At 36.6% G+C, this 15,607-nt stretch overlaps 1 protein-coding gene across 3 annotated transcripts in view; it reads right to left on the bottom strand.

Annotated features, from left to right (window-relative positions):
• Positions 1–15,607, bottom strand: part of FSTL5 (follistatin like 5) — a 300,770-nt gene that overhangs the window by 57,852 nt on the left and 227,311 nt on the right. For all 3 annotated transcript variants that reach the window (XM_059817815.1, XM_059817816.1, XM_059817817.1), the window contains exons 8-9: positions 12,054–12,215; positions 9,550–9,684 (exon numbers count right to left, since the gene is read on the bottom strand). In XM_059817815.1, coding sequence (XP_059673798.1) covers positions 9,550–9,684; positions 12,054–12,215 — 297 coding nt within the window. The remainder of the gene's footprint in view (positions 1–9,549; positions 9,685–12,053; positions 12,216–15,607) is intronic.

Below are 15,607 nucleotides of genomic sequence, written 5' to 3'. Positions count from 1 at the left end.
AAGATTCTATTAAAGTTGCATAAAGCCCTTCAGAGAGAATTTAGGCCATAAATCACAGTCAAAAGGCTTTTAGTCTCATTCCAAGTTCTAGACAGTGGAGATGTCTGGTTACTTATGATGGCCATAAACCTGTCAAGTCAGTAGCATTCAGATCACATTATCTCTTGTTAGGTGACAGGACTATGACATTCTATAAAAAAAATGCACAGTTAGAAATAGATCTACTTAATGGCACGGAACAGGTATATTATTTTTTTAATTTAGCCCCAGGACACAGGGCATGAGGCAGATAATTTTTATCCTGCTTTGTGTGACTCGGTGAAAAAATCTGTAGGAGAAGTTGCTTTGCAATATATGATGATGTCATAGTGGGTGAACTGAGTAACACAAGAGTCTGTGATTGATGGCCAAGAGTAAAACCTACTAAATATTAAAATATCATCAAGTACTGTCAAATTGGTCTTGAAAATGCCTTAATAGCATTACTTGATAACTTTCTATCAAGACAGTTGTCTCCCCAAGGTGCACGTGTATGGCTCAATAAAATTTAGAGAAATACTTAAGTAGTCATATTAATCAATGGCAAACTAAACTGCATTTTAGAAAATGAAATTTTGGAAAACATTAAAAGAAATTAAAATATTGTAAAAAACCAGAAAATAAAATAAACAACAACCTACAAAACTCTAGCTTTAAAGGGAACAGCACAAGTTTCCATGATCTATGACTCTAGTTTGATAAGATTATGCTAAGCTGAAACTGAGAGGAAATCAAAGCAGAACGGATGTACCTGTCAGTCATTGAGAAAGAAAAAAAATAATGCATTTTTAAAGTTATTTTACTTCAAAATATTTTACTAGTAGCCAAGATAAGAATTTTAAGTATCTGAAAAACACCCCTGAAAATATTCCCTTGTCTTTGATAATCAATCTTTTTTATTTTCCTGTTTTCTGTACTGTCTGATTTTCTTCAGATCTGTAGATTACACTGATATACTGTATTCCATTATTTCAATTAAATATTCTCATGTTAGTATAATTTTTCCTTCCTATCTCTTTTTAAGGACACAAAATGGTTTATTTATACTCTTTAGCTATGCATTATATTCCATATTCAGCTAATGTTACTTCAACTAAAAATTGAAATTCAAATCAATTCCATTGGTCCTAATACTACCTGAATGTAACCTAAAAAAAAAATAAAAATCCCACAGACGGAAGTTGCCATTTCTTCCTCCTCTATTTGTGATTGTTATTGTACTCTGTAACAACAAAAAAGGCAGTAACATCTTGCCCACTCCACCTTTCTCATAAATATATTGTCAAGATACACCGTCAAATTATCGTTGTTCTATATTTAATTTCCTCAGCTTTCACACTGTTTCAACAAGAGCAAACTAATGATTTTGGTTTGCCTTACAGCTTCTAGGAGTTGGGTTGATCCAAATCTGTGTTTGTGACTATCAAAGATAGTCATCAACATAAATCTGCAGTGGAGCTGTCAATTTGTGTGTCCGTGCTTTAAATGCTGCTAAATCCAGTAGTATGGAGGAGAAAGCTATCAGTTAATAAAAGATTTGAGTTTCTTTAAAATGCATCTGCATGTACTGCAAACTAGAAAATGAAAAGCCACCTTTATCAGTTACTGCAGAGATACTGGAGTGCTAGAATAAAGATCCTGTTTACAAAAAGGGAGAAATAGCAGTCCTTAAGGGCTGCTTAAGAAAAGAAATAGCCTTAGTTACAATTAACATTACATTTTTGTGCTAACAGAAGAAGTTTCAGCAGACTGATATTTCTTTATACCAGTGCAGCAGCAAAGGCCCTGGAAATCATCACAAATGGTTGCTAAAGGTAAAAGAAAAGCATGGTGATACCACAGCTACTCAAGTTTTAAATTATACTGATACGAACCAGATTTTTTTTTAATGTTCCAATGACAATATTCTTCTATAAATATTTTTGTCCTGTATTTGCACAGAAGCAGGATAATAATTGAAAACAAAAGGCTAATTAAATACTTTCTACCTTACAAAGGAACAAAAAAAGATGGCAAATGATGTGGTCACGACAAACATTTAAAATAACCAGGTCCAAATGAAATACAAAAAAAACACTTGCTAAAAGTTGTTTCAGATGTTTGTTTTGGTGCTATTAGTTTTGAATAAATTCCAGAATATATCATAAAGTTCAAGAAGATTACCACTATATATGCCTCTAGTAGCTCCCCCACTCCCTGAAACCTAGTAACTCAAGTAGCTGTAGGCTAGTTAGACTGGGGTATATGTCCCAGACAAAAGAATAGATAACACTCGCACAGAATTCAATTCAGTAAGAAATCAAAGGACGAGAATATAATTACAGGTCAGCTAATATGTTCTAATGGAAACCAGGTCTTTTCAAACAAACCTGATTATATTTTTTGATGCAAGTAGAAGTTTGGTAATGTAAAAATTCATATAGACGTAACCCAGAATTTTGCTAAATATCTGATTTGTTACCACAGAATATTCTGATTAAATATCAGAGTTATACAATAGTAGTAAAGTACATGTTAACTGAATTAAAAACTGCCAAACTGATTAATCTGAAAAAGTGGTTTTCATTGTTAAATCATTAGTAAAATGTGAAGACAACAGTGTTGGAATGTGTCCAGAGCAATGGGTAGTGAGTTTTGTCTTAACCATTTTCATCAACTATCTGTGAACAAACATAAAATAATTTCCTAAGAAGTCTGCAAATTACCTGTTACAATAAATAACAGAGTTTCAAAAAGTTGTTTGAATTACTTTGTCAAGTACATCTCTAAAATAAATTACATTTTGATATAGCCAAATGCAGATTTAGACATCTAAGGAAAAGTAATGCAGACTATATCTACATTGGGGGGCTGAGACAGGTGGGAAGGAGCAGGATTTGGAAAGTGAGGCCTGAGAGGATATAGGGTATGTGGTAGATAAACATATAAACATAAGCTTCCACTGCTGACAGTAGTGGACAAAAGCGACAAGGGATCAGTGGATGTGGAAGTGAAATGTTACAAAATATGTATTTCTCACTCCAGAATATTAAAGAAACAAATAATACATTTGCTTCTGCGAAGAGCAATTCCCACTTTTTAAGAAAACCGTACCAAAACCAATTACAATCCTCAAGGCATAAAAACTGTCTGAATCCTAGGGTAACTGTCTTCTTATGAGAAACTTCTATTTAGTGTGTGTGAGAGAAAGTAATCAATATTTATCGATGGTATATTCTTAAGAGGTCTATTTATTGGGGGAAAAAAAGAGAATCAAAGGAGGAAACTGAAGGAAAAACTGACTTCAAAATGGAAACTAAGAATTATTCTACATTAGTGAAATTGATTAATCAGTAAAGCAAAATACCAAGAGAAATGAGGGATTCTCCGACTCTTTGTGTCTTTAACTCAGGTAGATGCATTTCCGGGAAGATACACTTTAGGCAAACAAAGCATCAGATCTGTATTCAGGCAGAACAGGATGCAATTTAATGTCTTGCAAAATGGAGAAGATATATTAGAGGTAGATGAAATAGTTCCATCATGCTTAAATCTATGAATCCATAAAATATCTGTTCTGAAAAATCAAACTACATTGGAATGAAACTAAAACCAGATTTTAAACTGCTATTTGTATTACAAACATGATTATGCCAGAGACTCCTTCCAACACAGTCAAGTTCTCTCAGGTGTTATTAGAGGAACATGACAGTAGGGGAGACTCTGCTGTCTTCAATGAGATTTAGACCAGGTCGTTAATCCCCAGAATGTTTTTACCAGTCACCGCAGGGGTTATCCAGATATCACCCAGACCAGATATCTCATTCTTGATGGCTTTAACTGCAAACTTGAGGGAAAATGGAATTCACAGCACAAAAAGAGCTTCCAGTCTCTAGAGAATTGAACCAGCACAGGTCTTGCATTCAGAAGTATTTTAGATGCTACTGGTGTAGGAGTAGGATGTACAGATCTATTCACTGTACATGCTGCATGGCTCTTGTTGACTAGCTACGATGTTACTTTAAAATGAATAAGGTACATAAGGAGCCAATAAAGAAGGCACAAGAAATACAGAGGTAATTAGAATTTTTGTTTTCTTTATGAATCTAAGATGCTAATTAATACAGAAAAGATTAATATCTAGTGGGAAAAGGAAAAAAAAGTTTACATTTGTATAAAACATCATAATGATGATAAGTAGTTTCCATTTACAGTAGACCATTTTCATGAAACATTTACTTTCAGCTTAAGGCCAAATTTTCTCAGATTAAAATATAGCTTTTCCAACAGAGATTACAAAATCTAAAAATTCTCAAGCAAGGGCGCTGCTGGGAAGAAGAAGGGAGAACAAAGAACGCATTATAAAATGCATGCACACCAGGAAGAAAATTAACGAGAGAACTGGGCTTGTTCAGCCCAGAGAGGAGAAGGCTTTGGGGGCACCTAATAGCAACTTTCCAACACCTACACAGAGGTTCTCAAGAAGACAGAGTCAGGCTCTTCACAGCTGGCTCTGCAGCAATTGGTATTGTTGGAAAAAGCAGACAGGCTTTCACACAGACAAGCCCTTCTTCAGGTCTGATACAGAAGCAGCATACTTCAAAGCCTGAAGAATAATTACTGAGTCTTTATTTAGTAAAACTGCATTTTGACACTTAGATCAAGGAAACCAACTACTTTCCGTCAGAGATGGTCAAAATGATACCTGAACAACTAGATAATTAAATGCTATCAAAATTATCTCACACTGTAGACTGTTTCTACCTACAAGCCTTCTTTTGACTAATTTTTTTCATGTTTGCAGATTTTCCTTTAATATACATTTATACTCCAATATGCTGTCTTACTTAAAAAGGCAAGTTAAACAAAATGTTCCACTTACTAGAACAATAGAAAGTTCAGTCTTCTCAGCTATCTCTCTTATTTGTTTTAATTGGTACTAGAAGTAGTGGTACTAAAGTAGTGGACTAAAAAGGAGCAGCAGTATAAGACATACACTGTCACTCTGTGATCAGAGAAATTTAATGACAAGACATTACAGTGACTAGATACTCCGGGATGCAACTCCACGTCTTATAGAGGATTATTATGTAGCTTTTAAGAGATCATTTTGCCCCTGTGCTCCTATCCTTTTTTCCTCCCATTCTTTCTCCTTCAGTGTTTAAGTGTTCTCACTAACCTGTCCTCTTTCACCTGCTGCTGCCTATGCCCTCCCTTTCTTCCTCACTTTATTGGCCTCTTCCATTGTCCCTCTCCCCAGGTCTCTTTCACTTCTTCAATTTACTCAGTCTTATTCCTCCTTACCTACCTTTCCTTGGATGCTCCTTGGAGGACCACTCAAGGAGCCAAGAAGAGCCAAGAGCACAAGAAGAAAGTTATCCTCACTTTCACATCCACAAAAGCGCATGGAGCAAAGAAAAACCAGTTCCATTGAGAATCTATTCTGTTCTGGTAGTCCTAAAGCCTGGGTCTACTGAGTGCAAATGGCATCTTCAGAACTCTACCAAACTCCCAGGAAGTGTCCACCTACTATATAAATCACCAATTGCTTGCAGATTTTTATTGTGTAAAACACCAGAGAAACCATTATTTTTATTGCAGTATGTTCTAGTGACAATTTTGCTGCCTGAACCACCAATATGAAGTCCCAGAATGTGATGTAAAAAGCTTTCAGTAAAATGACTGTAGCATTTTTAACATGAGTAAAATGTTTTCTTCCTAATGTCTACGTCAGGAATGGCCATAGTATATTAGCAGAAACATTAAAAATTAAAAGCAACAAAAAAGCTGTTGTTTGAGACAGACAGCAATAATGGAATGCTTTAATCTGAATGGTCAACATCAGAGGAACTAACCAGGATCTGATAATAGACAGCACCAGACATTTATCACCAGTACTTATAACAGATGTTTATATAGGTAATATAAAGTAAAAATTTCCATTACAACTTCACAAATCCAGCAAAAAGTATGCATGTGTTTGGACACAGATGTTAAGTGTATTAAATTTCAGCTACAGAATGAGTTAACTGGTAAAAAATAATGCTGAAGCTAGGGTGTTTTAATGAAAATAATTTAATTCCTCTCACCTGAGACAATGCCAAAATGAAAACATATTTTCAGAAGTTCTATTTTTAGCGCAAATTGAAAAAGGCTGACGTGCTAAGAAGCGGCCAAACTATTCTTGAGACTGTCATCCATTATTAAAAATTTTACCTACGTGTGACAAAACAATGGTTCAGTGTTCAGTGCTGGCATCTACTGAACAGATCTGGATGACAAAGCACTTTCACAGTATTTTCCGTTCACTTCCATCTCAAATTACCAGCTTGATGATGAATCATTGTCATTAAAGTATATTGACTTTTCTTGGAAACTGGAATTCAAATTTCTGAAACTGGAAACTTTAAAATAAACAATGCCCTGGCTCCCCTAGTATCACACTACTACTAGCATCACACTTGCCACAATTCAGTATAGGTTTGCCATTCACTCTATTTCTTTTCTGTTTTTAATACAGACATGTGCATTAGATGCCTCTGTAACCAATGCTGTGAATTTTGAAAACCTAGCACTCTGATAACATTTTTAGGCACACAGGTGAAGGCAAGCTTCGCTTATTATTTAACAATCTATTTATCCGTAATGGCACTGGTTTTAATTTAGGCAGAGGTGCCAGAAAATATAAGATTTTCTCTTAGGAGCTGTTTACACTACCCATTCCCAAAGGAATGAGCTAGCCATGCCCTTTCTGCTACATATATCAAATTTTTGTCAAAGCACTGAGTTTAACTCATAATAAATTTGGGATGTGTTGAAAATGAGATTCCACAGATAACTACCAAAAATCTAGCTTATTATGCAATGTAGCATTAAAACCCAAAAGCTTTCATATACACAATGAGTCAGATAAGTACAAAAATGAACACTTCTTTGACTATTAAACTTTCTAGGAAATACCTACATACACTGGTAAAAATGGAACCACGTTCTGTATTCATTATGTGGCTTATAAAACTACTGTCATGCTCAATGCAGTGCAATTGTAGTTTATATTTTAGAGCTCCACTGTAAAAGTTCCCACTACCCTCTCAATAGCCAATCAACTCAATGTTCTGAAATGCTTTTATTTTGCTATGATTTTTACCTTCTGTAAAAGTAGACAGATTAACTGACAAGCTAGTGAGAATCTGTTCTACTTTTGTTCAAAGCAATAGCCTAAGATTTCCAGAAGGGAGTACTCCAGTAAGGAAAAAAAAAGATTGAAAAAATAAACATGTCTGCTTTATTCTCTTAAAGGAAGATAAAAGCAAAACTATTTATAAAAATGTCATCTATGACAGGTATAGAGAAATATAAAAACAAGCAGACAAGAGTTAGTAATAAAGCCCTTCTCTTAATTTCAGTTTTCTAATGCTAGCAACTCCTCCCTGTAAAGGGACTTTTTTTTAAACAGAAGCATTTTTTTAAACTGTATCTGTCAAAATTCATACCTGTGAAGACAGTTTATTCATGTAGTTGTGATAATGAAATTGGTAGTAATTGCTTTTTTTATTAGTATGTACCTTAGTCTTCTTGCATGTACAGAAATGGGTTTCTGAGCCAAAGTAAGTGAATAAGAGTATCAGAGTACGTATCTCACGTAAATATCTATTGCACCTATATTTGAATGATACAATTATGCAGCTATGGTCTATATGTGTATTTACACATCCACCAATTTTTAGGAAACCATGTTCAGACACCAAGGAACCCAATAGTAAAATGCCTCCCTTTAACATACAACATAGAACTTGCAGAATTAATGACTTTTATGGGAAGGAAGGAGACTGTGTCTTTTGGATGAATTGTCTTAGAAGTAACTGGGTTTATATTCTGTCTTCCCTCATTTACATCTTTCATGACATCAATGGTCACCATAACAACTTACTGCTAGTAGATTTTAAAGCATTTGTTGCAAGCAGTGTTCATTGCATAGCATGTGGTTTTACAAATCCTGTAAAGTTAGCTGATAAAAAAATTATTACATCACATTACAATTCCTCAAAACAGTATTTTGCATAATCATTGCAGATCAGGTCTTCAGAGGATACAATGATTAGGTAACTAAAACACTTGAAAACTGGACAGTTAAATATAAATGTTCTGTTGTTAAGGCCAAACAAGTGTTAACCAAGCATAAACAAATTCTAGTTTGTCAGTGTTTTGTAATTTGGCAACATTCACAATATATTTCACAGACTGCAAAAGGCAAACAGAGGTGACCAAGATACTTCATATCACCAGAGTACTAGAAATTCAGCACGATCAAACAACTTATTTATCCTCAGATGACTTCTCAAAAATGTCTGAGCAGTCACTTTCATGACACTTAAAAAAAAAACATGTTAAGACTTTTGAAATGACAGTTATAATTAGTGTTACTGAAAGCAGCTAAGTAAAGGTATTAACATTTGGATTATAAAATTTTCCTGCACGGAAGATTTCCTCTGAAACGTTTAAAGCTTAATAAACCTATACGTAACTGAACTCAGTGTCTTGCGACAGCAAGCGTCAGGCAGACTTGCAGTGCTACTAATTCTGCCTCTAGTATCTTCTGTTGAGTACTCGTCAACATTGAGTAAGCTTCTAGATAAATAGTTAATGCAATCAGACTCACTAGTAAAACAACTATCATTTTACTAGATATATTTCTAATGAATATGTAGTATTCAGTAAAATAACAGATTTAAAAGAAAAAAAATAATTAAAACCGGATGGGTGAACTGTAAACTCAGGAATGGATTTTTCTGTGCAGAGGAAAGAAAGGGAAGGGGAAAGAAGTATCAAGGCAGACAAATAACAGGTAAACAGGGTTTATAAGGCCCACTACCGTTTACAAGAGGATAAAGCAAGCTACTTTTCAGTAGTGGTAGAGGTTTCTTTGGCACACTGAACTCCCAACTTAGCAAGTGAATGTGGTCACTGTTGCTCCACGTTTCTGGACAGCCACAGTTATCCAGGCACAAGACATCATGGGCAAGCTGGAACTGATCTGGACCTGCTGAGCACTCCAGCAGGTGAAATCAAGTCCTGAGATGACTCTCATGTCACGAGGGCCAAGTTTGACTCTTGGTGTATCTCAGGAACATACAGGAAGAAAGACTGGAAAAGGTTTCCTCCCACACCCCCATCAACCCCAGAAACCACACCAGGACTACTGCTTTGCCTTATTTAGGCTTCCACTTCCTTTCATCCCTTCCTATTCCCTTCACATGTGACAAATCTATCATGAGGAAACTATCCAAATTTTAACAGCAATGTGAAAAATATCAATTCACAAAATGAATCAGAGATTTAATTTTACTTCTAAATAAACTTCAGATTATATACTCTGCCTTTGGTCATTCTTGGGTATCATTATTTAAACTTTCTTTTTTTTTAATCAGTTATCTACACATACTCAATTTATTTAATGTTTCATAGTTTTTAATACCAATTTAATGTTTAAGTGAGGGCTACATGTATTTTTATACTTCTTATAATACTTACGGGTCTTTCGAGCAGAATCTTCTACAAAAAGAGAAGAAATGTCTTCATCCACCCCTGCTTCATTCTTTGCAATACAAGTATATGCTCCTGTATCTTCATAGCGGACATTGCTAATGTGAACCTCACTGCCATTTGCTGAAAGGAGAGGAAGAATTCAACATGCAGACATGCTACAGTGCTTTCAGATTATACATTCACAAGGCTTTCTCTGCTCATACTAATTAAACCATTTTCATTCCTGAGTTCATAACTTGGAGGCATGCCAAACTAATCCAAAGGTATTCAACTGGCTAGTGAATTACATGCACTATTATTCATCTCACAGATATTCAGAATACCTCAGCTGATTTTGCACTTCAGAGCCAAATATCAGTCTGAAGTCTTATGTATGTTTAAATGACTATGGTTGTGTTTAAAATCACATAAATATTATGTTTTTATTATGTTGCATTTGGTCACTTGACACTATCACCAGCTTTACACAAAATAACCCAAATTTCCATGGAACATGATGAGCTAAAATTTCAACATAAATACTAATTGTAATAAAATTATATATTTCTAGTAAGAAGAGGCACCTGGTTTTGTTTTTGTGTGAATGCAGTGCAACAACACAAAAAACAGGTGCACTGGAATTTTACACCTACATCAGTGTAGGAGTCTATGGAAATCACTTCAGGCGTTGTATGTCAGCTTGAGTAAGAGTGTCAAAAAACAGTCCAGGTTTCACAGGCAAAGATCTTTTAAATAATGTGATATGAATAATGATGTGACCAATGAGTCACTGCATTTTAAGTATAGTATAGCTGTTCAACTGTATGATCTATTTTATGAAAACAGCTTTGTAGGACTAGAAGGGGCACTGGGTTATGGTGTAATTAATACTCCTTCTAGACCATCTTTTGCTTGAAGCTAATGTATAGATAGTTTAACTCAGGAAAAACTCAGGGAAAAAGCAGTGAGATTTTCAAAGTTTTATTTCAAATAAGTACATTCAAGAAAATGGAATTAAATGTTTTCTGCTTAGAGAAGAACCATTCTTATTTATTTATCATAAATATACGATACAAAGGCGAGGGAAAAAAATTCCATTCAAATCCCTACAGGAGAAATTAACAGAATGCTGCTATGCAAGAGGAGTCCACCACTTTCTACTCATACTGGAAACTGAACACAGTATTCGAGGTGTGGCCTCACCAGCGCCCAGTACAGGGCCACAATCACCTCCCTACTCCTGCTGGCCACACTGTTTCTGATACAGGCCAGGATGCCATTGGCCTTCTTGGCCACCTGGGCACACTGCTGGCTCATATTCAGCCGGCTGTCAATCAACATCCCCAGGTCCTTTTCTGCCAGGCAGCTTTCCAGCCACTCGTCCCCAGGCCTGTAGCATTGCATGGGGTTGTTGTGACCCAAGTGCAGGACCCGGCACTTGGCCTTGTTGAACCTCCTACAGTTGGCCTTGGCCCATCGATCCAGCCTGTCCAGATCCCTCTGCAGAGCCTTCCTACCCTCAAGCAGATCAACACTCCTTCCCAACTTGGTGTCATCTGCAAACTTGCTGAGGGAGCACTCAATCCCCTCATCCAGATCATCGATAAATATATTAAAACAAGACCGGTCCCAAAACTGAGCCCTGGGGGACTCCGCTTGTGACCGGCCGCCAACTGGATTTTGCTCCATTCACCATGACTCTCTAGGCTTGGCCGTCCAGCCAATTCTTTACCCAGCAAATAGTGCACCTCTCTGAGCCACAATTCGCCAGCTTCTCCAGGAGAATGCTGTGGGAAAATTCGCTGGGCCCTGAAGATTCACAGACTGGCCTTTATTGTCGATTAAAAGTAAAACTTTCCTTTAATTGGTTTTTTTGTGTGCAGTGTCTTTGCACCCCCCTGTAGCTCTGCTGAGACCCCTCAGAAAACAGCATATCCATTTCAGGTATTTCTCCTCCTGTCCCTTCCACCATCAGGTCCCCAAGTCTCACTGAGATTCTTATCAGTCAAAACACTTATGTTTTCAACTAAGCTTCAGTAAAGGTAAAGTTCTGATCTAAATTTAAATCTGGACTCATGAAAAATAACTAGATTAATATCAATGCATTAGAAAAAAAATCTTTACAGACAAAACCTCGCTTCCCAATTTAAATATTAGTGTTGAATACTCTATGAATAGCATTAATATAGTTGTAGTGACAAATTCTAACACCATGTTGGGACTGGGTCTTGGGCTGCTTGCGCTACTCAGAAACTGCATGTTTTTGAATAGAGAATTGGAATAGAGTAAATTGGAATTGGTAAACCTGCCAGTAAGTACAACCATTATTCTAACAAAGAGAAAGCAGAGCAGGTATGTGTCTTGGGGAGTAACTGGAAGACATCTGCTGAAACGTTTTAGCTTAGACTTCAACCCTTGGTTATAACTATGTAAGAAGGACAATTAGTACGGAAAGGATGCACTGATAAAGCATTCACAACCTGTAGAAAAGAATAAATATGTCCCTTTACCTTGAAGAGTTAGCTGTTTGGATAATTTCGGTGTGATATCAATTCCATTCTTCAGCCAACCAAGTTGTGGGTTGGGGATACCTTCAGCATGGCACCGAAGGCTGGCTGTCACACCTGGCTCCCTTGCCTGGCTGTCTGGATAGACTCGGATGACTGGTGGAACTGAAGGCAGGAAACAATTATATTTTAGTGGAGAAGAGTATTATCTTAATTTTAAGAAAAATAATTGTAAGCAATTCTAAAGACTCCTGCAGCTATATATAACAACACACAGATGTGATATTAGTCACATATTCAGTGACATTCAATGCTGAACTCTGTCACTGTAAATGTATGAAGTAGAAAGCATGTTCTGTGAGAAAAACATCTTTTCACTGCCTGTGGTATCAATGCAAAAAGCCTGAATTCTAATTCAATAGTTTGGGGTTGAGTAGTAAGATTTTTATTTTTCCTTACATTTCTTTATAAAATATGAATAATGTACAATCGGTAAATTACGATGTGATGTACAGAGATTGTAACTGTCCTGTTTCACAAACCTTTTCTTTAACATTTCATCTCCACCTTTCTCCTCTCTCCAGAACACCTATCAGCAATCCATTTTACCTGTATAAAACATGTAATTACAGAATCACATAATGGTTGAAGTTGAAGGGGACCTCCAAAGATCATCTTGTCCAGTCCCCCTGCTCAAGCAGGGCCACCTAGAGCCAGTTGCCCAGGACCATATCTAGGTTTTAGAATATCTCCAAGAGAGGAGACTCTACTACCTCTCTGAGCAATCTGTGCCAGTGCTTGGCCACCCGCACAGTAAAAAAAGTGTTTCTTGATGTTCACACAGGACCTCCTGTGCCCAAAATACCATTTGCCTTCTTTACCACATGGGCACATTGCTGACTCATGTTTAACCTGGTGTCCATCAGGACCCCCAGATCCTTTTCTGCCAAGCTGCTTTCCACCTGGGTGGGCCCCAGAATATACTGGTGCATGGGGTTGTTATTCCCTGGGTACAGGTCTTTGCACTTCTGCTCGTTGAACTTCATGAGGTTCCTGCTGGTCCATTTCTCCAAGCTGTCAAGATTCCTCTGAATGGCAGCATGACCCCCTGGTGTATCAGCCACTCCTCCCAGTTTGGTGTCATCTGCAAACCTGCTGAAGGTACAACTCTGCCCAATAATCCAGATTATTAATGAAGATGTTAAACAGGAAGTTTATAAGACTAGTCTTCCGAGTTTCATTATTAGCAAAATATAAGAATTGTTGACATCACTTTTCCAAGGTTTGGAAACTTGCTGCAGTATATGCTTACCAACTAGAAATCTGCTACACACCACACATCAGTATTGGCAGAGAGAGGGCATATGACATCACAGTGGACATATTCCTATTGGTAATCAATGATTAAGCAAGATTTAAAAATCTTGCTGTGTAGATTTTTTAGATGAGTAATTAATGATCTTATCTTTATTTATGTATATAGAGAACTTGCTTGAGGTTGTTTCTAACAATAAAAAATTAACTGTAATGAAGGTTAAAGAAGCATATTTCCTATTCTCCAAAGTTTTGTTTAATGCAGCTTTAAAAATGTGGAATACCTAGCTGGTGTCACAAAACATAGCTGGATAGAGAATGAAGTATCAGTTGATAATGGAAGAAGATAACAAGATCAAAAATTAACTGTGTCTATTTTGGCATGAGATTAAATATTTTCAAATGCTATCCAACTGTTTACAAGAAATGTCACAGCATGCTGTCCTATTAGAGCACAGAAATGCCTCAGATTTCTACATAGCAAGAAATACACAAATGTACTGTATCTCGGATAAGATGCAAAAATCAGTAGGTTTCAGGGATATTTTAAACCTAGTTAGAGATGAGGGTCTTTTCAAATCATATACATGGAAAATTATACATAACCCCAATACGCAAACTTCAAAAAAATAATAAAAGAACATAGAAGAAGATTAAAAGTGTGAAAATTATGGCTGCTAATTACTTAGACTACCAGCTGAGAGCAAGAACACATAAAAATCAGGGATTTAATGTTTCTATTGAGTTTCTGGAAGGGACTTCGCTTTTATGGGTGCAGATGTCTACTTTTCATATCAAACCTGACATTCCCATTCCTGTTCCTCCTCCACTTCTTCCCTGTTCTGCCTCCTCTCACATAGGATCTGTGTTTTCCATACTGAGACCTCGTCTTCCTCACTGTGTTCCTCTATGGAGTCCCACTTGACTGCACGCCCAGATGGCCTGAGCCTCTTTTGGCACCTCAGCTCCGAGTCTTACTCTGCCTCATTTCCTAGGGTCCAATTTTTATGTCTACCCTGTTCAGCATTTCTTGACAGAAGATCCCTTAGTGGCCTATCCCATGTTGCAGATTTCCCACTGCATCAAAGCCAAATAGCGTATTTCTCCACCTTGCCTCAAGAAGGGCAAGGAGCTCCATGTCCTTAGATGCAGGATTACCATCATTTAACGCTCTCAAACACCTCAGCAACACAAACAGCTTTTCGGACCAATAGCAAAGCATTGCAACTCATTGCATTCTGACTACTTAGGATAGTTCTTGTCTGTTTTGTGCCAGTGAAATACTATCATTGCATATAAGAACTTACGTGAATTTAACTACCAGGCCTTGACAGACTTCTACTGAGTGCGTGTGAAGAGAAATTTTCTAACAGTCCAATTTTGGAGAATTTTAATTGAATAGAAAAACAAATGTATTAGTTTAGCTTGGGCAAAAGGCAGATGATACATCTGGGGCAACTTTATTCTTAGCAAAGTTTTAGAAAATACTAAAACTGAAACCAAATACTTCCTAAACAAACAAACAGAATCAAACCCTGCATCACAAGATGCTACTGTTGCTAAATTAACTACTCAAGGGTTAGGAGATGTGAAGGTGAGGACCTGCTCAAGTGAAAGCAGGTCTGAGTTTTCTTCTACTATCCCATGTTTCTGTAGTAGCTCCTCTTCCCTTTAGCAATGTTTTCCCAGACACAGAGGTACCTGAATGACACTAGAGTTTATTTCTTGCCCTGTCTTTCCTCTATTTGCTGCCATTTCCCACTTTCCTCAGCAAATCTGTGTCTGATAGGTTATCTATATAAAACTAGAAAAGTTTTTCTACCCCTGTTTTGTGTTATAATTTTTTATTTCATATTACCCTGAAGCCTACCTGTAATATGCCCCCAAGAAGTGTGCAATTGAGGCATGCACGCAATTAAAATATTAGTGCAGTGTGGGCTCAGTCTAAAAAATTAATTTGATATGACAAGTTTAATACAAACTTTTTGAGTTCATTTCTATGACTTTTTTGTGTAACTGATCATAAATATTAGCAGAAAGCAAATTTTAAGTATGCAAATAATGTGATTCTTCCTGCTGACTTTCAAATAGGTATGTTTTAATATCTTAACCTAAAAAAGCCTACCTTATAAGGGAGAGGTCATTACATCGGTTAAAAAGGGAAGTGAGAGAAAACATTGCATGACTGTATTTAGCAGAAGCATATATAATATGTAATTGAATGACTCCTACATCTCTTATCA

This window comes from Gavia stellata, chromosome 5 (assembly GCF_030936135.1).
Source record: "Gavia stellata isolate bGavSte3 chromosome 5, bGavSte3.hap2, whole genome shotgun sequence".
In the NCBI taxonomy this organism is placed as follows: Eukaryota; Metazoa; Chordata; class Aves; order Gaviiformes; family Gaviidae; genus Gavia; species Gavia stellata.
The sequence above is the reverse complement of the archived record's forward strand: the minus strand, read 5'-3'. Positions and strand labels throughout refer to the sequence as shown.